This window comes from Sander lucioperca, chromosome 7 (genome assembly GCF_008315115.2).
Source record: "Sander lucioperca isolate FBNREF2018 chromosome 7, SLUC_FBN_1.2, whole genome shotgun sequence".
In the NCBI taxonomy this organism is placed as follows: domain Eukaryota; kingdom Metazoa; phylum Chordata; class Actinopteri; order Perciformes; family Percidae; genus Sander; species Sander lucioperca.
The window spans coordinates 2,471,675-2,494,658 of NC_050179.1; the positions used below are offsets into that span (position 1 = coordinate 2,471,675).

At 43.4% G+C, this 22,984-nt stretch overlaps 3 protein-coding genes across 11 annotated transcripts in view; 2 read left to right on the forward strand and 1 right to left on the reverse strand.

Moving 5' to 3' along the window:
- The window catches only part of abcc8 (ATP-binding cassette, sub-family C (CFTR/MRP), member 8), a 67,118-nt gene extending 63,488 nt beyond the window's left edge, over nt 1–3,630 (forward strand). For all 6 annotated transcript variants that reach the window (XM_036003187.1, XM_031282736.2, XM_036003188.1 and 3 more), the window contains 3 exons: nt 1,152–1,285; nt 1,704–1,766; nt 3,339–3,630. In XM_036003187.1, the coding sequence (XP_035859080.1) occupies nt 1,152–1,285; nt 1,704–1,766; nt 3,339–3,476 (335 nt within the window). In that variant the 3' untranslated portion in view covers nt 3,477–3,630. The remainder of the gene's footprint in view (nt 1–1,151; nt 1,286–1,703; nt 1,767–3,338) is intronic.
- A 111-nt stretch (nt 3,631–3,741) lies between these two features.
- Nucleotides 3,742–6,298, forward strand: kcnj11 (potassium inwardly rectifying channel subfamily J member 11). The gene has a single exon (XM_031282744.2). The coding sequence runs from the start codon at nt 4,760–4,762 to the stop codon at nt 5,927–5,929; it is 1,170 nt and encodes a 389-aa protein (XP_031138604.1). The 5' UTR covers nt 3,742–4,759; the 3' UTR covers nt 5,930–6,298.
- Nucleotides 6,299–6,942: 644 nt separating this feature from the next.
- Nucleotides 6,943–22,984, reverse strand: part of mob2a (MOB kinase activator 2a) — a 70,623-nt gene continuing 54,581 nt past the window's right edge. For all 4 annotated transcript variants that reach the window (XM_031282748.2, XM_031282747.2, XM_031282745.2 and 1 more), the window contains 4 exons: nt 16,094–16,254; nt 13,923–14,016; nt 10,039–10,163; nt 6,943–8,790 (listed from right to left, as the gene is read on the reverse strand). In XM_031282748.2, the coding sequence (XP_031138608.1) occupies nt 8,471–8,790; nt 10,039–10,163; nt 13,923–14,016; nt 16,094–16,254 (700 nt within the window). In that variant the 3' untranslated portion in view covers nt 6,943–8,470. The remainder of the gene's footprint in view (nt 8,791–10,038; nt 10,164–13,922; nt 14,017–16,093; nt 16,255–22,984) is intronic.

Here is a 22,984-nt window from a genome sequence, read left to right on the forward strand (position 1 = left end):
AAAAGATGTACACTTGTAGTTAGTTCGTGAAATTAAAAATGAATGTTTTACTTCATCATAGTGTTTACTTATTTAATGCTAAACACTAAAAAAAATATACCTTTTTATTTTCTCATATCTATATATAGAATTTTATTTTTAAAATATTCACCACACCTCACCCCTTGCGTCATATTAAACCTTCAATTTCAGTGGTTATACCTCTCTCTCTTTCCCCTTGGTTCCTGTCTATCTCTTTTCTATTTAACTGCCCAATAAAGATGAAAAAATGCCCCCCAAAAAATAAATAGAAATCTTTAAAACAAACTCTAAACTGAAAGATCACTGGAGAGCAGTTTCTCAAGCATTGTTTTATGACTTGGCCTCATTCGTAACACAGAGATGTGAATGGAAAATCCATAAGATATATATACGTATATGGCCATTTACCTTTGCCCTTTAGCTAAAATAATAATAATAATAATAATAATAATAACTTGTATTTATATAGCCCCATTCATGAAGCCCAAGGACACTTTCCAGAATTCCTGTGGCTTAGCTAAAGGAGGTTGTAGGCTGTGGTAAACAGGTGGTGTTTCAGGATCTTTTGAAATATGTCCAGGGATGTAGCATTGCAGATATCTGCAGGGAGGGTGTTCCAGAGGGATGGGGCTGCAACGCTAAAGGCTCTGTCTCCGAAGGTACAGAGTCTGCTGTGGGGAATGGAGAGCAGGCCAACGTCTGAGGACCGCAGGTTTCGGGGTGGGGGTGTATGGGTGGAGGAGGTCGGAGAGGCACTGTGGGGGCTGGGGCATGGTGGGGTTCGTAGGTGAGAAGGAGGATTTTATATGTGACTTAATTGGGACCCTGGCGGCAGAGTTGTGGACATACTGGAGCCTGTCTAGGGTTTTGCTGGGGACCCCAGACAGGACTCCATTGCAATAGTCCAAACGGGAGGTTATGAAAGCATGAATGAGGGTTTCTGCCACGGAGTCAGAGGGTGATGTCCGGAGTCTGGAGATGTTATAATAATGTACCATATAATAATGTCATAATGTACCAATATAATGTCACATGTTACATAAAAAGCAGTCCCCGATTTAAAATCGGTATACTGTATATGAACATAAATATGTAAACGATGAATATTTATGTATTTTTCCCCCTTTCAGATGCCATGGTGACGGAGGGAGGAGAAAACTTCAGTCAGGGTCAAAGACAGCTGTTCTGTCTGGCCAGAGCCTTCGTCAGGAAAAGCAGCATCCTCATCATGGACGAAGCCACTGCGTCCATAGACATGGCAACGGTCAGTGTTTTGGGTACCTGAGCAGTGTAAGATGGTAGAAATGCATACAAAGGGACCTAGCAGTAAATCAGAAAGAAAGAAAGAAAGAAAGAAATGGAGAAAAATACTCTGAGCCTGAGGGGAGTCAGTGTTCTTACTTAAGACCCTCTCCTGAATGATCGGTCACAAAGAGCGACATTTCTAGCTCACTATAACGCAGCTGCACTGCCCTCGAGGAAACACGGTTGACTGTTTAATCAGGCAAACCAAGACGAGGAACAAGAGAGGTGGAGTTTGATAAAGGTTTCAACAGTACGAAGGGACATGTTACATTTTAAAATGGCTCATTATTTTACTTAGTCTTCCACGGGTACTTTTGTTTCTGTCCTTGATTTTCAGTCAACATGAAAGTCTTCTTCCTCTGCCTCTGCCCTCACAGGAGAGCATCCTGCAGAAAGTGGTGATGACTGCGTTTGCTGATCGAACAGTGGTTACTATAGCAGTGAGTATGCCCCCACCCCCTCCCACACCCACCCCCCCACCCCCCCTGCAGCTCTCCCATTTCCCCCTGAGAGCGCTGACCTTCGTCTTTGCAGTGCTGATGCAAATCTTGTAAAGTGATGCAAAGCAACAAACAGGTGCAGCGTGGACAGCCAAACTGTCTAACTCATTCAGTAGGATTGTGCTGAAAATTAAAAAAAGGTAAGAGAGAAAACTAGGGGAGGGGAAATCAGAGCAGATGCCAGACTTTCTGGACAATTTTGCCTGTGGATTCTTAAGGTTATTTTGTGATAATCAAAAAGAACATCCATGAATGTTAAAATGTCATAACTCTTCACATTAGCTATCTTAGATGAACGTATAAAAAAAAGGAGGGCAACCTGTGATGACTTGAAAAAGCTACTGTAACCTCTGGTATTTACTGTGGAGGAACATTTTCCTGAACTAAAATCCTTTTTCATTCATTTAACAGCCAGTTTTATTACATGGGTAACACTTTATAATAATGGTACATGAATTATCATGAATTCATTCATGTTGTACTTCATGAACTTTCAGTAATATTAAAGGATTAATAGTACCTCATGACTTAATGCAGGGACAAAACATGAATGCATAAATTAAGGTATTTTCTGATTTATTAATGATGTTCATGCCTTCTTCATAAAACCTGACCAGTCCCAGCAGTTTACATATATTCTTAAAAAAAAAATGGAATTGTTGTTAACTAAACATTACTTCTTCATTACTTCATGATGTTTGTGGCCCTTCAAATAAAGTGCTGACCTGGTTCATCTCTAACTTTGATAAATAAGATATGTTAATGGTGGCATAAAAGTAAATGTTATAAGAATTTAAAGAGTGGGTTGGCCAAATGATACTGAGGTCACTGCATTGACACAAAATACAGTATACTGCAGATGTATTTTTATAGTTGCTTTATTCACAACAACATAAGGCAAACAGTAATGTCTGAGAACAATGCTCACCCACGTAGGATATTTATGAATTTAACTTTTTACTAACTTCTAAGTGTCTGACATTTTTATTTTATTTGAGGGGTCACAAAGATGATTGGGGCATAGGCCACCATTAATCATATCTTATGTATCAATGTTAAAGATGAACCAAGTCAGCACTTTATTTGAAGGGCCACAAACATGATGAAGTAACTAAAAAGGAATGTTTAGTTCACCATGATTACAACACTACAAGTCAGTTTCTTTAGCCTGCCACTTTAACTACAGATTTACCTATGAAGAAGACATGAACAGCATTAATAAATGAGAAGTCATGATGATTCAAATACCTCAATTGATGCATTCATTAACGTATTGATCCTGTAAGTCATGAATGAGATACTATTACTGATAGTTCATGAAGTACTACATGAATGAAATATATAAAGTGAAGAATTTATGATAATTCATGTACCATTATTATAAAGTGTTACCATTACATGTCACATTGTACTTGTAAAAATGACATGGGTGTGATAAAGCATTGGTTATATATATTTTTTTAAAGACTCATTGACTGTCAATGAAATGTTTTCTTCCAATCCGCGGCACAGCATCGCGTCCACACCATCCTGAATGCCGACCTGGTGATTGTGATGAAGCGGGGGATGATCCTGGAGTACGACAGGCCCGAGGCCCTGTTGGACAAGGACGACAGCGTCTTCACCTCCTTCGTGCGAGCAGACAAGTAGTACAAGAAGAGAGAGAGGAAGCATTAGAGGAAGACATTCAAAGTGCAATTGTCCCATTGAATAGGCTATATTCCTTTTTATTTTATAATCATGTATAATATTTGTACATAAAAATAGTTAATTCTTTGTTAATAAAACATAAATGAGCATTTAACATGTTTTTTTTGTTGGGGTTGTTTTGGAAAAGATCTGGGATGATGACTAAAGTGAAGTTGTGTTGTTGTTGTTGTGTGAGTGAGACCTTATGCCATGTTAAAAAAAAAACAAGTGACTCATCAGCGGATCGCAGGTTTAAAATGAGCGGAGGACTGCACGATGCTGTCGAGCAAGACAAGGCAAAGAGCCAGAAACAGCATAGTGATAATCTTCATGTACTCAGCGTGTTGCCTGCTGCAGACAGGACTGCCATGTGACAAGTTGGGTGCCAAGAGGAACACAGTGGCCTGTAAAATCAAGTTTCCATATGGGTGGTATGAAAAGGAGAATGAGCCCAGCAGATTTCAAAAACAGGACAGGATGTTAATTAAAAGACTAATTATTGTTCCTGTGTGTAAACAGCCCACTTTCTATTCATTTAAAGGGACGTTTATAGCAGCCTGAGGCTGATTTACTGTAGAGTGCCCTATATTTAACCCATTATACATTCAGAGAGCTGCCTGTGGCCTTTAGGCTGCACAACTGAACTGATCTTTTAATGCACAATGGGCCCACTCCTGCATTCCCAATGAAAATCACAGGAAGGGCACCACAGAGATGGTAGGGGGAGGGGGGTACCTCTCCACCTCACCACGTCTCCAGCTCACGTTACCGAGCGATAGTGAAGTGGCGGAGTCAGCGCAGAGCCAGCTGCGCCACTAAAGCCTGCCTTCTCATCTAAAGATAAAAGTCATGCCCATTATGTTCCTGCATCAACATTTTACATCTCCCTGAATTTCCACGGTGAGTGCGCACCACCGCGGGGTCCATTCACAATGGGACGGGGCGGTGTAGCGCATCTATGCCCGGCCGGTGGGTGCTGTGAGTGACGGCGGCAGCTGTGGAGCTGGAAGAAGAATCTTCTCCTGGGACCTCGCGGTTGTGAAGCGCCTGATCTGGAGGCAACGTGAGGAGCGCACATACCTCCAGAAAACGGACGACAAGACTCCTTCCTTCTTGCGCCCGACAGCTGCCGAGGAGCTAACCGATTGGTAAGAAAAAGGGGAAATACTTCATCTTTCAGCAGAGCAGAGACGAATCTGTACCTTCAAAGCCAAAAGGCTGTGGGCCCATAGTATGGGAGCGCTATGTTGTCCAGGAAAGGACTCGTCCCTGAGGATTATTTGCTGACACGTTTAGCTGAGAATGTTCTACAGCCCAAGTTGTTCAAGGCCAAACCGAGGAAAGCTCGGTTCGTCGCCAAGAACGGCGCCTGCAATGTAGCGCACACCAACATCCGAGAACAGGGCCGATTCTTGCAGGACGTCTTCACCACTCTCGTGGATTTAAAATGGCTCCACACGCTTATTATTTTCACCATGTCCTTCCTGTGCAGCTGGCTTCTTTTTGGGATGATTTGGTGGCTCATTGCCTTTGCGCACGGCGACTTGGACCCGAGAGGAGACGACTTTGTCCCGTGCGTAACGGACATTCACTCCTTCTCCTCAGCTTTTCTCTTCTCCATAGAGGTCCAGGTGACCATCGGCTTCGGGGGCCGGATGGTCACGGAGGAGTGCTTCTCCGCCATCCTCATCCTGATCGTGCAGAACATCATCGGGCTGCTCATCAACGCCATCATGCTCGGCTGCATCTTTATGAAAACTGCGCAAGCCAATCGGCGCGCAGAGACGCTCATTTTCAGCAAGCACGCAGTCATCTCCGTCCGAAACAACAAGCTGTGCTTCATGATGCGCCTCGGCGACCTGAGGAAAAGCATGATCATCAGCGCCACCGTGCGGCTGCAGGTGGTGAGGAAAACCACCACCCAGGAGGGCGAGGTGGTGCCCCTGAACCAGATCGACATACACTTGGATAACCCGGTGGGCACCAACGGCGTCTTCCTGGTGTCCCCCCTTATCATCTGTCACGTCATCGACAAGGACAGCCCTCTCTATGAGCTGTCCGCTCTGGACCTGCAGCACGAGGACATCGAAGTGATCGCGGTGCTGGAGGGGGTGGTGGAGACCACGGGTATCACCACCCAGGCTAGGACCTCCTACGTGTCGGAGGAGATCCTGTGGGGGCAGCGCTTCGTGCCCACAATCTCCGAGGAGGACGGCATGTACGCGGTGGACTACTCCAAGTTCGGTAACACCACGAAGGTGCCGACACCGTGCTGCAGCGCCAAGCAACTGGACGAGGCAGGTGGCATCGCTCGGTTTAAACTAAACGAGGGCGTCACTTTGCGGGCGACTGTAAGAAGGCGACGGGGCTCTACGGTGGTCCGCAGGTCCAAGGTGGAGACTTTAGTCAACTGATGATCCATGTAAACCCTGTCTGCCAGCATTTTATATGAGAAATAATTCTTTTTAGCTTGTAGAGTTAAATGACAAAATACTATTTATTTTAAAAGTAATATATGTTATAGAGTACTTGTAATCAGTAATCCACATCACATCTATCTCTTCAGTCAATGTCACAACAAGCCTTTTACTCAGGGTCGGAGTGAAAACGCACGAAGACAGAATGCACTAATATAAAAAATAGATAGGACTGTTAGAAAAACGGAGGAATCCTGGTGCCCAGAATGAACAGAAAGTCCAGTTTGGATGAGTTTGATCTTTTTTTTTTAATTAAGAGTGACTGCATGTATCTTGAATCAATAAAAGGTGAATGCTTCATGTAAAGTGTGTTGTGGATGGAGAAGCCACATTACATGATTTAAAGGGACACTCCAATGAGTCAGTGTTGCACTCCCATAAAGTTAAGGGACTCACAAGCAGAGCCTGAGTGATACTGGAGGTTTGAGGCCGATAGCAATATTTGAGTTTGAAAAATCCAGTAATGATCCGGCAAAACATTTTTTATACCGATCACTGCAATTTGGGCATTAAAGAATTGAGACAAAGACATGTACTGTGCGAGACATTTTACTAGTATGATTTAATCACAAACAATATGATCCTACATGTCCTAGAATGCAACCATCTTTTCATTTTGGCCTCTCTTTCTGGTCAACTTTCACATCTTTCAAATGATATGCTCCCAGTTTGCAACACACACATTCTGTTATAAATACGTACTCCCCAAACTTCACTGTAACATCATCCGGGCTTTTATTTACAGAGCTCCTGCAGTGACAGAAGCCATTACACAACTGTTCTTACAGACCGAGTAGTACTCCTCGGGACTAGTAAACTATGTGTAAAATAAGTGTAGTTGCCCTTTAAAAATGGCATTATGTTTTTGAGGCTGCACACAAGATGCTCATGTTTCTTTCCTTTTGCATAATTTACACAAACCCATTCATACAAAAGACAGTGAGGCAAGGTGGCATTTCTCTCTTTTATTAGATTATGATCCGCAGAGCTTAAAATATTAAATTGCTTTTAACTTAGTTAATAATTAAAATACATAAAAACGAGCCAGAACTGAAGAACCCTGCAAAAAAAAAAAAAAAAAAAAAAAAAATTAAAATAAATAAAAAAAGGAGAATTATAAACCCAATCCTCCTCCACACAGAGGCTATGTCTGACAGAACCCGCTTGCGATTCTTTGTACAGTCCATTTTCTATATAATGATACCATTATTGTTATTTCTGAACAAATTTTCCTCTGATAATCTTAAAAAAAACCCCAAAAAGAAGCAAATCTTATGGGGCCCGGTAAAAACAATAAACCAGAAGTGGAGATTTTTAGTTTTGCACTTGGATTGACTGAGCAGCTCCACACCATCTACTCCCAGCCCTCTTCCTGTCTCCGTCTCTGCCTCTCTGGGCCTGCAGACATTACCTCATGTCTTTGTCCTTCTGTGCTGCTGGAGTGGGGTGGCCGGTGGTGGTGTTGGTGCAGGGGGCTGCTGCAACACTGATTCAGCCTCATGTGGGCACCAGTCTGCCTCAACGTATCGACTCTGATCAGATTAAATACCTAACGTACAATCTTTCGATTTTCTTCCCTGTCTCCTTGTTTTTGTGGCGTTCTCTTCATGTTTGCTGCCCTCTACAGGTAGGCGCTGGGACATGTTTGTTAGGGGGTACATTATGTGACTATACTGTAGCTAAACACGATTAACATCTGTCATATGAAGGACTGAGCAGTCCGGTGAACAAGGGACAGAGAATGGGAAATTAGAGAGTAACTTCTCTCTGGCAGCAGTGACATATTCTCTCAGGTCCTGAGTAGGAAGCGCTTTAATCATCCCCCACATAAACAACCCAAACAGTGATTGGCTAGTATCGCCCCGTCAGGCAGTGACGTGGCTCCCTACTGGCCAGCGTAGTGGCCGTACGCCTGCAGGCCGCCTCCCGCCGCCGCAGGAGGGAAGGACGAGCCCGCAGGTGAGCAGAGACGCCTCTTCTCCACACATTAACAACACTGTACAATAGTAGGTTGAAGCAAAGCAGAGCCCCCTTCCTGTACTGTATGTTAGGTAGAGGATAGAGGGAGGTGAAGAACACACTGAACCCCCCCCCCAACCCACAACAAAAAATTAAACTGAATAAAACTTCAACAAAAGTGAAATAAAACAAAAAATAAAACATACACATACGTTTTTGTTCCTAGTTTAAATTGCAGAGAAGATGGGAGGGATTTGCCCCTGGGAGGAATGCTCACGCCAATTCCTGCTGGCGTGACAAATCCCTCTCTGCCAACCCAAACCCCCCCCCCAAAAACCCCCCCCCCCCCCTTCCTTCCTTCCTTCCGGCTGGTTGGTTGGTTGGTGCCGTAGCGAAATATAAGGGTACTGGAAGGTCTGTAAGTCCTGCTGGCACCGAGGAAGGGGGCCAGGCCGTCTTTCCTTCTCTCTATCTTATCTTCTATCACCCCCGGGGCTGCTGTCTCACCGCCGCCCCCGCTCATCTCTCCGTCACGTGGTTTTGTGAAGAAGGGGAGGGTGCTGAGGCTGGGGCGGAAGGTGCTGGGGTGGGCGCGGGTGGCGGGACAGGGGTGCAAAGGACTTCGGACAGGTCGTCCATGATACAGGTCTCCTTGGGTTCGACCAGGTTGAATTCCCTTACGAAAACGATGAAATGTGCATACAGAGTGTTCAAGTGGCCCTGCAGGTCCAGAGCCACTGTCTCTTTAAAGTGCGCCCAGTAGAGGTGAGCCAGCACGTGGAACAGGTACCGGCAGATCTTCTTTACCAAGGACTCAAAAGAGTTGGGGAACTCTTTGCCTGAAGGGAGGAAAACGGAAACAAAAGCAGACAGGAGAGACTGGATTAGGCACAGTAATAGTCAGAAGGGAGTTTAAAGGACAAGGCTGGGGTTGTTCTATATATTTTTTTTTTATATTATCAACTAGGGCTGGGCGATATGGAGAAAATCAAATATCACGATATTTTTGACCAAATACCTCGATATCGATACCGCAACGATATTGTAGTGTTGACTATTGGCGCTTTCACAAAATATTTACACAATGAGATTTTTGATAAATAATCATCAGTAATGTGGGTATAATGTCTAAGTGAGTAAAGGCAAATAACAGAACAGTTACAACAGTCTGGTAAGTTCAGAAAATGACTTCACTTTACTGTAATGCAGCCTTTAAAACCAGGAAGAAGACAACACTTATGTCATATTGCGATATTACAATATCCAAAATCTAAGACGATATCTAGTCTCATATCATGATAGATTACAGCTCTATTATCAACAGATCCTGTAAAAGACTTTCTGTACAATACTACATACTTTTAAGACTGGTCGAAAATATATCGTTTCATAAATTATTTTTTTTTTGGAATAATTTCCTTTGTACTGTAGTGTTTACAAAACGTCATCCAAGCAGAACATAGTGCTATTGTTGGAGACTATTTTCAGCTGCAAATTAAAACACAATTGGTGCTCTAACAGCAGCAGGGCAGATTATTCAATCAGCTCAACACAGTGACCATGTTCATAATAATAAATAATGTCACCCAGTTTGGCTCATTGATGTTTTTAATACAATGGAAAAATAAAAAAATACATGGAAAAATATTTCTACGGCACAGAGGAATGCCGTCATGGGATTTGTTGACAATAAGAAAAAATATCGAAATTGATATATAGAATATATCACCGTCTTATCCTTTAAAAGATTAAAAGTCCAACCACTGGCCTTTTGAATGATATATGAGCTAAAAATCACGAGTTGATAAATGGATTAGTTGTTCAAACATTCACAATATGTCAAGTTGCACTTTTTACTATTTTTTTGATAATACAACCAAATGAATAATCGAGAAATTAATCAGGAGAACAAGGGATAGAAAAAATAATTGTAAGATGCAACCCTAACTAATATCACTATAATTTCTTTCAAATGTTAGTCGTTGGACCAGCACTCATTGACTCTATCCATCTGAAGCAGCAGGGGGCAGCAGTACAACATCAGTTACTTCTTAGAGGCAGGAGACCTTCAGAGGGAGACCACTCACCGTATTTTGTAGGAAAGATTTCCTCATCTGTGACCAGTTTCTGACAAAGACTCATTACGAAATCAACATATTGTGGAGCAGTGCACTTCGTCTTCTTCCCCCTCTCGTCATACCAGTAGTATATTCTGCAAAGAGAAAGAAAACATGCCGATCCGTGTTGTCACATATGCCTTGCAAAATAGCATTTAAAAGACATTTCACTGAGGAAACGGGATGCCATTACACAACTGTGAACTGACTTTTAATTTATCATAATGAATGTTTTCTAAAGAATGCTTGTGGTTAAAGCAGGAGCTGCGACGACACAAACAATGAGTATTTCTTTGTGAACAAAATGGCCAGATTATTCATCCAAGCAGGAAGAGATATAATTGGCCAATGTTTCATCACCTCACCATTTCCTCATATAGGGGAGAAACCTGGATGACACGGTTTAGAATGAAGATACCTGTGATACGCACGTCCTTATCCAGATATCACGTTTGCATGTTTTCATTCCAGTGGACTTTCTGAACTCCGTGCCCCGGAGCTTTAATTTCCTGATTGGGCCAAATTCCCCGCTGTTACAGGAGTTAACGGGACACTGATCCCTGATCTCCCCCCCCCCCCCCCCCCCCAGTCCCACTGCTGATCAAACGTTTCCGGAGGGGGTGACCCTGACGGCTGTATTGCAGGCGGGCGGATCGGAGCGAACAAATGTCAGACAGCAGGTCAGCACTACAGAGCTAGTCACGCTAGCAGGTCAGCCAACACCTGAGACATACATAGATGAATGAGCTAACCAGGGAGGAGGCAGTGAAACAGGACGGGTAACCACGGAGACAAAAGGCCAGCTGACTGATCAGCGAGCTGGAAAGGTTAATTAATAAGCTGGTGAAAACGGTGAAAAGAAATGTGCATGCAGGTGTAACCGTTAGCAGTGTGGGTCTGGGAGGCAGACATTACAAATCCTGAGGAATGTAAAGAGTCTACATAACTGACCGTGCAGGAGGGGACCTACTGACCACAGCACCACGACCAGACTCTAACAATACACTTACTCACCCAGGATCAGACTGGGTTTGTGTGGGAGAGACAATGACTAAACTACAAACATGCCTTCTCCACTGCGACAGAGCCGCCCAGACATGATGACACTATGGCCGTATACAGCATACAGCGCGGCTACACAGGGTGGTTTACTTCCTGTTAATGAACACACGGGTTAGGGCTTGATAGGGTTTTATTGAATATGAATTTTTACAAAATTCTTTATTCAATATATGCAACGCTTGCTTACTTAATTTTAAAAACAACAACTTATTTTTATTTTATTTTTTTTGTCACTTTTGTTCATAACAATTGTTTTGGAACGGGATGAATTGGGCTCATAGCTGTGTTATGGTACTTTCTTTTAAATATATAACAGTGTTTTTTCATGCATTGCTTTTATTTATTTATTATATCTTTCATGTAATCTCCTTTTTCTTCTGTAATCTCCTAGATGTTGATATTTTATTTTAGAAATTATAGGGAGGGGTTAAGTGATCATGGAACCATAGTGGGAATGGTGGCACACAGTACAATGTGGGGGGTCAAAATATATATATATATATATATATATATATATATATATATATATATATATATATATATATATATATATATATATATATCTATCTATCTATCTCTGGCTGCACCTGCACAGTGTTAATATTTAAACCATGTAATAAAAGCCATGAAACTATAACTTTAGGAATGACTCCAAGGATTAAAGTTCAGGTAAACAGAGTCAATGTTTGCAATTGAGCTAGATGACTACCTGAATGTTTTGCACACTCTTTGCAAATAGGACATTTAATAATTTATAAGAGATTTGTAATGATGCTTAATGAATGTGTGTATTTTACCAACCAAATCCAAAAAGGAAGTGGCTATAACAACCTTCCGCTAACGAAAAGAGTGAGCACATTAACACACACACACACACACACACACACACACACACACACACAAAAATGGTCTAAATATACACACACACACACACACACACACACACACACACACAAAAATGGTCTAAATAGCTTCCAAATGGTTCCGTTCCTTCATAGCTCATGGAAACATTTTCTTCCAAAAATAGTGCCTTCGGGCAGGGGCGCTGACGCTGCTGCGACTGTGGCTCAGTCAGTTTTCACCACAGAGGAGGCGCGGGTGCCAGGTCCTGCACGGGCAGGAAAGGGTGGGGTGCCGGGCAGTGGGGAAGGTACAATCATAAATGGTGGGCCCTGACAGTAAGAGTTTAAGTCAAACACAAATACATTCAACATTTCGGTTGAATCCAGAATGGAGCTGCGAGACAAACTAAAAGTGCTATGCGTTTTTAAGACATCGCCTCTGTTTTCCCCATGTCAATACACAGTGCAAACAAAAACATGTTCATCTGCTCTGCTCTCTCAACTCTTCAAATCTTTTCTCAAGGTGTGGGCTACTAGCAGTAGCTTAAGGTGACTGCAGTGGAAAAATCCACTGTTGACTGAGAGGTTAACTAGTTACGAGTTGGTCTCTCACAGCAAATCTGTCATATACAGTACTGCATGTGTCATTTCTCAGTGGTTGTGTTGTTTGTCATTGATGTCATGGTCACCTTTTTAGCCAGTGTGTACGTTAGTGAGCACACTTGTAAATATGTTAAAAGCTGTGGAGTGAGCGTTGCGGTTTATCAAAGTGTGGGTAATCAGGTTTCTCCAGTCTTCAGTATACATGGGGGAATGCCTCGGTCCAAAGATGAGCTCACACATTAAAAAGGGCAACCCGCCCTGACAGGGCAAACTAGTTAGATTAATGCTTACAGATAGTCACCTCCCCTCTGTTAACATGGCATGAATAGGCCTCCATGTTATGATTATCCTTTAATATGAACTACTGCAGAGGTATGCCCTGCAGTAGCAGTTAACCACTTTTTATTATTAATGAATTAGCCAGCAATTAACCCCCTGAAAACATCACAGACATTGTGTCACGGGTGCATCACAGCACTCCAATTAGGCAGTGTGTGTGATGTGAATGATGTTAGCAGACTTCAGATAGCAGCAAGAAACACAAGCTGGCCCGCAGGGGATTAAAGGTGAAGCTGCACCAGCTCTATCTATCCCCAGTGTGCCTTTAGTCTCTCGCTGTTCTGCTCAGTGGTCAGATTTGATACATACTAAGCCTTGATGCAGCAGCTGCACAGGATGTGTTTGAGACTAATTCTGGTCCAGACGTCAACAACAACAAAAATTGTCTAGACTCGTCTGCCCATTTTTTGTAAATTAAAAGTCACCTAAAAGATTCAACACAACGTGATTCTTTGCTGTTTCTGACCTCTGGGGATCTGCGTTTTATCTAACTCAAAATCTCTGCATATTCTTCTTTAATAATTATGTTATCAATGAGTAGGGGGAGTGGCAATTACAATTCCCTGACCAGTAAACAGGGTATTTTGTGTGGCTAGGGATGGGAAGAAAAAGAGGGAATTAGGTATTAAAAAAAAAAAAAAAAAAACACTTGATTTGTCTAAACCAGACTGCTGAAGCCTCATAGTGGATTATAGTTTTAAGGCTTGAAAAATGTCCTTAAAATCTATCCGTAAAATATGCAGTGCTGCAGCACAGACACAGCAAGCATGGAGACACAATGTACATTCGTGGTAAATTTACAGCTTGCTGCAGTACTGCACATTCCAAGAACTGCGTGGGTAGATAAAAGACCAAAATTAACTGTGAGAGCGCACCCTCTGGAGTTGTGAGTCGTCCCTCGCTGACCGGGGAAGCATCCCTTGCTGAATTAACCAATTTCTGATAAATAAACCAATGGGCCTCGGCAGGTGAGCGATGAATAAACCATAAGCGGCGGAGATAACTTACGTGTTGCAGGCTGTCATGGCTTGACAGGTGTCCCCAGTGCAGAACTCTGAGATGGTGCTGTACTGCAGGTTGATAAGATTGAAGAATGTCGTCGCTGTGGCAAAGACAACAGAGAGATTTCAGAGCATGCAAATCAGTGTTTGTCATCTGTAACAAAGAATGAAATCATAGAGAGGATACCCTAATACATTTTCACGCCAGAAGGATATGAGTAACTAAATCACTACCAGAACATAAAAGAGTAATATGTGTGTCATGTCACATTCATCATGGATGACAATGTCACACCTAAAGTACTGTAGTGCATATGTCGCTGTGATCAATGGGACAGGCACAGTCACATGCACAAACTAATCCATCACGTCCTTCAACAGTGTGTGAGCCTCAAACAATAAAGGAAGTAATGGGGTGGCAGCTTTTGCAAAGTTGTTGCTCCAGTCACTGAAACAGGTATTTCTGCCACAAGGGAAGCTCCTACACAGCCTGTCAGAAGAAATGCATCGCTCAGTCAAACTAATTTGTTCTGTACGTTTGACATATGCAGACGTGTGAGATCCTTCTGGTATGGTGACACTCCTTAAACTGTACGTCTTTCTTTGCAAACAATTCATTTACTTAAAAGCTTGTAACAACATATTGGGGAACATAGCATTCTCATTCATTTTGCACTTCATTTTTGTTAGAGCTGAGTCAACATAATCATCCGTAACTAGCTGAAAGTATTTAATAAATAGACTGACAGTTTGTTGATTTAAACAATTACAATTACATGCAGAGGGGTACACTGGTACGAGCCACACTTTCTGTTTAACCTGCAACTTATGAGGCTCAAATGTGGTGGAAAATCAGCTATAAAGTGAAGTAGAAGCAATAGCTGACTTTGTGTTATAATTCCTTTACATTTTCACTTGTTCTAGTGAACTTTTGTTGTTGCCAATTCTGTCCCAAAATTATTATCTCATGTTGAGGCTGTTGGGAGGTCTGAACACTGTAGGCAACCCTTTAGAGAATAATAATTTAGGCTTCTACACTGAACCTCTCACACAGTACAGTAGCTCTACTGATCTGGCTTCAACTTGGGAAAACAGGTCTATGATTTTCTGTCAACTTCTGTTGAGCAGATCATCATACATCTTTCTGAAATGGCTGCGCCATGTGAAATGACTTTCATTGTTATTTCTCTTTCAATATGGAACGGAAGAACCAAAGGACACAATTTAAACGTCGTACCGTCCCACAGGAACCAGACAGAACCCATCCCCTCTTTTCCTGCTCAAGTAGGTAGCCACCAAGTGAGAAAGTATCTAGGGAAAGTACTGTTGGTTTATATATATATTATGTATGTAGGCAGAATGAAATGGCTCCAATCATAATTGATTTGGTTAAACAAACTCTTTAATCAAAACATTGCTCAGCCCTATTGTTTGTGTTGAAACTAAAGCCCAATTAATGGAGGATACGAGTTGATCCAAGCCAGCTTAAACAAACTTCCAATTTCAACACATTAACATGTAAAAACACATCCCATCTGTTTTATATAACAACGTTTTATCAGCCTAAAATAAAAAAGGCAAGAATGCTTGTTTTTTTTCCTTTCCCCTAGCGAGCACCTGGTTTGGATATGTAACCAAAACAAAGTCAGAGAGACAGACAAAATAAAGAGTCTCATAAGGTCGATCAAGCAGCCAGGCCGCAGCGAGTTTGCAAAACTCCAGAAATGATGCTCATAATGACGACTATAAATTCCAATATGAGTTGAAACGCCGCACTGAAGCTGGCAGTAAACAATGGTGTTTAAAGAAGCGCTGTGTGGTGTTATAGGGATGGGTCAGGCCTGGAACCTGTTAAGAGCTTGGCTCTGTCAGAGCTGCAGCTCCACTGGAACATCTTGTCATCTCCAGGCGAGTGCATACCGATTGAGAAAAACAATTCCAAACCCTTGAGGAAAGTTTTTAAAATCAGTCAGAGCAAACACTGAAATTGACTAAAGAAATTGTATGTGATAAATAAGACAATAAGCCCCTTCACATTTGACCAATGACCATGTTAAATTGCTTACAGGCTTAGTAACTACAGCAGTGGCTTCTGTTCATCCGCAGCTATGTGTCGGGCTGTTAGAGCTACTCTACGTTTCATATGTTCTATCGTTGACTACAACCATAGTGACTTACTGTTGCTGGCTAGCCATTCGTTGAGGTCTATCTCTCTGGGCAGCACCACCAGCTCCTTGAGGTCAAAGTCCACAACACGGATTTTTGTGTACTCTAGCTCCAAGTACTGCTTCTTCTCTTCTGCAGGAGGCTTCTTTCCATTTGGCTTCGTCTTCGACTTCCTGCAATGCAGAAGAAAGAAGACAGGTTAAGGAGCTGCGAAGGACTTGATTTGGGCAATAGAAGATCAAGGAAATTACAAGGCCTGATTTCGAAAGTGTCAAAGAGTGACGCAAGTGGTACGTTTACGGTTTAATTGAACGCTGTATTAAGAATGGGAAGATATGTAAAGTCTTTGCTGAACTTTTTACATGATACCAGGTCAGCACAGGTTATTTGTTATGCATTAAATTCACTGTAAATGGGAAAAAAGCTACTCGCGGACAGAATGTTATGTTGATACAATAGTCTGAGCTCAGGCACAGAGATCTATAAAACACTGATACTGAATCTCTTAATTCTCACAAAAATCACAGGAACAAGTTACAAAAGACAAACCTTCTGTGGCTTTTCCAAAACTGAATTCACAGCAACTTAAAAACGGACCAAACAAAGAGTCCTCTGTTGCTGTAGCTGACCCCTAACTTGGACCTCTGACATGATGTTAAGTCTATAGCTTCCACAAAGACAGCCATCCCCAGCGCCTTGTACTTCCACTGCTAGTTTTAGCAAGGGGATGTCATATCACACTCTTCCTGCACTTCCAGGGCTGTAACCTCTCCTCCCCAGCCCCTGCTCCCTGTCTGTATCAGTGGAGGCAGTGCACTCCGGGGTCAAGGGTTGAAAGGCTTGATACATGAGTGAGACAAATAAACAGAGGCTCAGTTGTCTGGGACTAATGTAATCGACTGCCCAACAATCTATTTGACCCTTTTCCTGTTCCCAATTTTTCCCCTTCATCTTTATTTCGCTCCATCTTGCTCTGCTACTGTTGTTTGGGTTTGCTTAAGGACAAGGCTTAAGTTTACAGGCCAAATCTGGCGCAAAATGAACCTAGGGGTTAATAACACGTGTACCAAATTGACCGTTCTCTGGGATATGTTTTCATGCTCATCGAATGTGACCAGTTTTAGCCCAAACCGCTAATTAGCTTATAAAGCTAGTTGTCGGGGCACGGCTAAAGTAAAAAGAAAATCGCTATTTCTATACCACTAACAAGGCTCAAAATAGCACCACACTTCCACGGTAGCATAATGAGGGTCCCTACATGTAAACTGAAGCATTGAGAACTTTGTAAGTGTACAGACAGTTTATTAAAAGATAGTTTAGAAAGACAGTACCGTTCACGGATACAGACGGGCGCCATCTTGGGAAAGCAGTCGAACGCCGTGCTTGAGCTATGTTACTGGTTACTGGTTGCACGGCGTTCGACTGGTCGTGAACGGTAGGGACCCTCATTATGCTACCGTGGAAGTGTGGTGCTATTTTGACTCTTGTTAGTGGTACAAAAATGGTGATTTCTTTTTACTTTACTCGTGCCCCGACGACTAGCGTTATACGCTAATTAGCGGTGTGGGCTAAAACTGGTCACATTCGATTAGCATGAAAACATATCCCAGAGAACAGTTGACTCGTTACACGTGTGTTGTTAACCCCTAGGTTTATTTTGCGCTGGATTTGTCCTTTAATTTTAGTCCCTGAATTTATTGTGCTTTTGTTGACCCTCATTTCCGCTCGTCTCGCGCTCACCCCCTCAATCTCCAGTTCTCATCCCTTCCCTCACCACACCCTCTGTCAAAACACAATGATCCAGCCATGTGTTCTTGGCTCGCTCCTTTTCACCTTTTCTTTCCCAGTCACACTCCCAAAAGAGAGCAGCAGCAGCTCATAAACACTATTTTCCAGCAGCAGCCAAAACCCTTCTCACTTTCACTCGGGCTCTGCTACGACTAATCCTGGACTTTACGGGAAAGAAGCGATGACTTGTGGGGTTTCTGCAAGGAAACTCACCATCCACATGCAGCCAGAGATATTAGAAATAGATTTCGACAGAAAGAATAGAGAACAGAAGGGGGAGTGAGAGCTGAGGGGGATAAAGGAACGGGGAGAGGAGGTACATCGACACAGGCTCAGCTGATATCCATGGGAACTAATAAACACGTACAAAACATGACAGGACTGTGGAGCACGAGGCCTTTTGGCCAGAGCAGTGTTCAAAAGCCCTTTGCAGTTTAATTCCCCTCTCCAGGAAGCATCGGCTGCTTTCCACCTCAGCAAACAAGGGAAGGATTGTCAACATGCCGATGCACACAGAGCCAGCAGCCGTGTACTTTGTAAATGTTTAAGTTTCCCCCTTTACATGTCCCGCTGTTGTCTAATTTAGCTGTCAGGAGAAATGCTTAGCTATAAACTGCCTTAGGGCCTCCTGGACCAACACTTGCACAATCACGTTCGCGGACACACACACGACCCTGCTCAGGTTCTCATTTGTTGGGTAATGAGTCATCAAGGTATTCGGCTCTTCCTATCAGGCAGCTCCTGAGTGTGTTTTTGCCTCATTTAAAAACCAAGGACACTGCAGATTACACTGCTGGCTAATTATTAATGAGTGGCCACTTTCTGTTTCACCTCTACTCTCCCGTTGCTCTGCTCTTTCGTCCGCTCACGCCATGACCTCTACTCGGACTCATATTTTAATTACTGTTCTTTGTTTTTAACTTAAGGCTCCTTCCAATGCCTGTTTTATCATTTGTTTCATTTCTTCTTATCTTTGTCTGCCTCCTCCTCCCCCTCAAAACAGACAAAAAAAGCTGCCTTCCTGCTCCTGAGTGCACAGCCAGATTTATGCGGGCCGTGTGGTTTTGCGCTGTGAGCTACATGTTCCGTCATGTGAAAGAGCTTTTCCTGATGATGGAGCCTCAGCCACAGATACCGTCAGCTCTCACAACTTTTCAAAGGCTCTGCTAATCCCCTCAGAAAAAATAACTTTCGGCTCCTGTAAAGCCCCTGACACACCAACCCGACGGCTGACCGTCGGCACAAAAGGCAGTCGGACTGATCAGTCTGCTCCCCGAGGTCCAAAAAGTGCCTCGGAACACACCGAAGCGACGCCGTCTTGAGCGTACGTTCTGCGCGTGCACGAGACGTAATACAAAAAAAAAAAATGAAAACCGGAAATGACGAACGCGTCACGTGGGTCTTGCTTCTCAAGCAGATAGTAATAGCGGCTTGTTCGAAATACGATCTCTTATTTTACGAAAATAGTTCACTGAAACGTATTTCTGAAAACATTTTAAGCGAGGAATAGGCCATGCAGTTGCTGAATCTGTCTTCATTTCAGATCGACAAAGGTCAGTTTAAAAGATTTTCGTCCGATTTTGAGAGGCGTTCGTTACTCAGCCCGCTCGTTATTTCCGGGTTAGCACTCCAGATTGGTGGATTGAGTCCGACTGCCCGCTCTCTGACCCAGCAAGTCAGCTCGGCCAAAATGAAGGCCGACGGCCCCTCCGATGGACGACGGCACGGAACACACCAAACAGACTTGAGTCACCGACCTCGCTAGACTGTCCGACCGACGATTATCGGGTTGGTGTGTTAGGGGCTTAAAAGGTTCAAGTCAGTGCTCCCCCCCCCCCACCCTTTACTTGTGAAAACATTCTGTTTCACTGAGTTATTTCCTGCCTCCTTCCCTCTGTAATTTCATAATTTTCCATACAAAAATGCCTCCTCCACCTCTTGCGAACATTTGTGTGGTAAGGGGAGGTGAAATTCTGGAGCCATTAGTTTATTTTAGGATAAAGAAAACTTACTCTCTGCCAGCACTCCTCCCCTCATACGCACATAGTCTGTCTTCACACACACACACACACACACACACACACACACACACACACACACACAGAGCTTTGTCTGTTCTTGGTAAAGTTCTCCTAGGCAAGTCTTTGCCATAAAAGGCAGCAGATGCCTCTTTCTCCCTCACCAGATCTGTGACAGATCAGGGCAGGCCAAAAGGCAGAAGTGGAGGCAAAGTGAGGCCAGGGACAGGCACATGTCTCCGGGCTGGGGGGGGGGGGTGGGTGGTGGTGGTGGTGGGGGGCAGCCATAGCCTGCCTGGCACCAACAGGAACCAGTCTCTGACACAGACTCCCAATCCAGAAAACCTGGTCAAACTGATGAAAACACGTGTAGAAAGAGCCATGAGAAAACCACGTGCGTAGAGGTGGAGGACGTGAAGCAGGAAGACAGAGATGTTGGCGTTTCTCTGCAAATTGGGTTGTATAAACGGGTGACACAGAGGTCAGTGCTGCAGAGTGACTGACCTGACAGCTGTTCAGCTCTGTCTGTTAGCCACTCTCTTATCCCTTTCACTTTTCCCACCACCTCCCCCTACCCCCTGCCGTTTTCACTCACTACCTTTCCCCCCGTAACCACGGCACTCGTACCCAACTAACACTATGTTGCACACATACACACCTGTGACTTCATGAACGCACAACACACGTCGTTGGCTGTAGCCCCCTTCTCGCTTTTCACGGCCAACCCAGCTGGTCACAACAGCTGTGTCATGAGCCTGATCCCACCAGAGAGACCTCGAGAAAATTCAGAAGAAGTGAGTCCTGTCTGGTCTGAAAGAGTGCGTCTGTGCAAGCATGTGTGTCCCACAAGTCTTTGTGTGTACACACGCAGTCTTGATTTAAGTGAGTCAAACATACATCTTTGGCCTGCATATATCAGCTGCTGTAGTTTGCCGACTGTGTGCCTGCTGAATACTAAATAAACTTGGTTTAAACATAAACTTTGTGTGAAGTGGAGCAGCCTTCTGGCAGGTACACCGCAATCCCTTCTCATTTCCAGAACCTGGTTCCAATCAATCCTGGAATCACTTAGGGCCACATTACAGAGCTATGTTGGAGAATTAGTTGTTAAGCGTTTTCTCTAAAATACTACAATTTGCTACTAAAGAGCCCTCTCTCTATGCACACCAAAAAGAGGAAAAACTTCAGACCATGCTGACTGCTTTTTTCATACTTATCAAAAACCAGAAGCCTTGGGTCTTGGGTTTTAAATTGGGGCTCTCTGTGATTGAACACAACTTAACGCTGAAACCTGTTTAACAAAAACCCATGTAATGACTGTCCCCTTAAGTCTGCGGCTCATGCCAAACTCTATATTGCACAACTGTTGCTTGAATTGGCCTTCTGAATCACAGAGGAATCCAACTATTGGCATATGGATGCAGTTAATGCAATCTGTGAGGGTGAACAGCACGAGCAACCATCCAACACAGACAACAGAGAAGTCTACCATCTTTTCGTAGAGGGCGAATGACCTGAGGGATTTGCTTTGAGTGCAACTGTAGAAAAAATACCCATTTAAGGAGGGCAAAATGTTGCTTCATTGAACTGAATTTCATTTTTTTTGCAGGGATAAAGATTAGCGAAAACATCTCTATACAGGACATTTTAGTTATCGCTCTGGAACAAGAAGAGACGCTCCAAGGTACAAAGATGCTTTCCTTGTCATCACCGGGCCCTGACACAGTATTGTTTTACTACAAAACAGCCACTGTGTCTATGATAAGGATATGAGACATAACAAGAGACAACAATCAGAGGTCTATCTGGCCTTCAAATACCTGATGGATCAGAGAAAGAATCAATCACATGTCAGGAAGTTGTTCCCTCCATTGTCAACTGATTGTGGGGTTCATTGTGTTCAGGGTTTAAAAAAAAATCGTCAATCAATCAATAGCAACAGGATATAGCTCCAATATCAACCGATAAGACTAGAACTGAGTGAATGAACTCTGCCATGTGTAAAAAGAGCAGCTTCAGTCAGAAGGATCAGTTTTCTCCAAGCCTGGCCTCCTGATCTATTTCAGGATTCAAATTGAATGGATTCAATGGCTCTTTTCCGCGAAAAGCCACAGACAGAGGAGAGCAGGCAGCCTGAGCACACCAAAGCTAAACCACAGCAGCCATTACGGGGCTAAAAAGAGACCCGAGTTAAAGGATGGACTAAACCAGATGTTCTGCCTTGCAGTGCTCAAGTCTACAGAGTAACTGCTCCGTCAAAGTTGTTCCTGAAGTGTCTGTGTTTAGTTTTAAACAGGGCACTGAAAATACGTTCCGGAGGAAAGAGATAAGCAGGAAACAAAAACAAAGAAAGCACAGCTGCCACCACTTAATCGGTAGCATCAACAGGGGCGTCAGCAGCACTGTAAACTAGTAAATATGAATTGTAGCCAGGGTGCAGGCCCGTGCACGCACGCACGCACGCGCACACACACACACACACACACACACCTCAACTACTGACCACAGCTACCTCCTCTTCCCCTTGTCATTCTGTGCTAAATCCTATTCAGTGGCTCTCAGGCCTGCGGAGTATGTAAGGACCCCATGCCAGCACTATAATGGAGCCTCATCAACATCACAACGCATGACAGGAAGGGGGTTTTTGGGTTGAGATAAGACCGAGCTGCTGGTTAAGCACTTGGCAAATGTAAGCTCGTTGGAAGAAGGTAAGCTCTGACATTGGTTTGGCACAATAGGAAGTGATTGGCGTGGATGAGACTTCTCTGCCCTCGGTCAATCTAATCACTCGATCAGAATGGTTACTGAATCAAATAGTAAAACAAAGAGGGGATGTGTGTGAGTATATTGGGAGTGTTGATTTTTTTCCCCTCACTTTGCAAGAAACGGACAATTCTGAAAAACGGTTCAAACGTACACAAGACTATATTTACTCTCAGGGGACTGGACCTTTAAAAGCTATCGGAGCTATCTTTCTCAGTCTAGTATTTATACCTGCATCCAAGCCAAGGGCATTTATCCATTCACTGGAGGAGGAAGGTTAAAAGAGCAGCTATAAACAAGTCTATGCCCCCCTCCCCCTCATAAAACTCCAAAC

Excerpts from the sequence above, each read along its gene's own strand:
- kcnj11 (XM_031282744.2), top strand. The coding sequence starts at position 4,760 with ATGTTGTCCAGGAAAGGACTCGTCCCTGAGGATTATTTGCTGACACGT.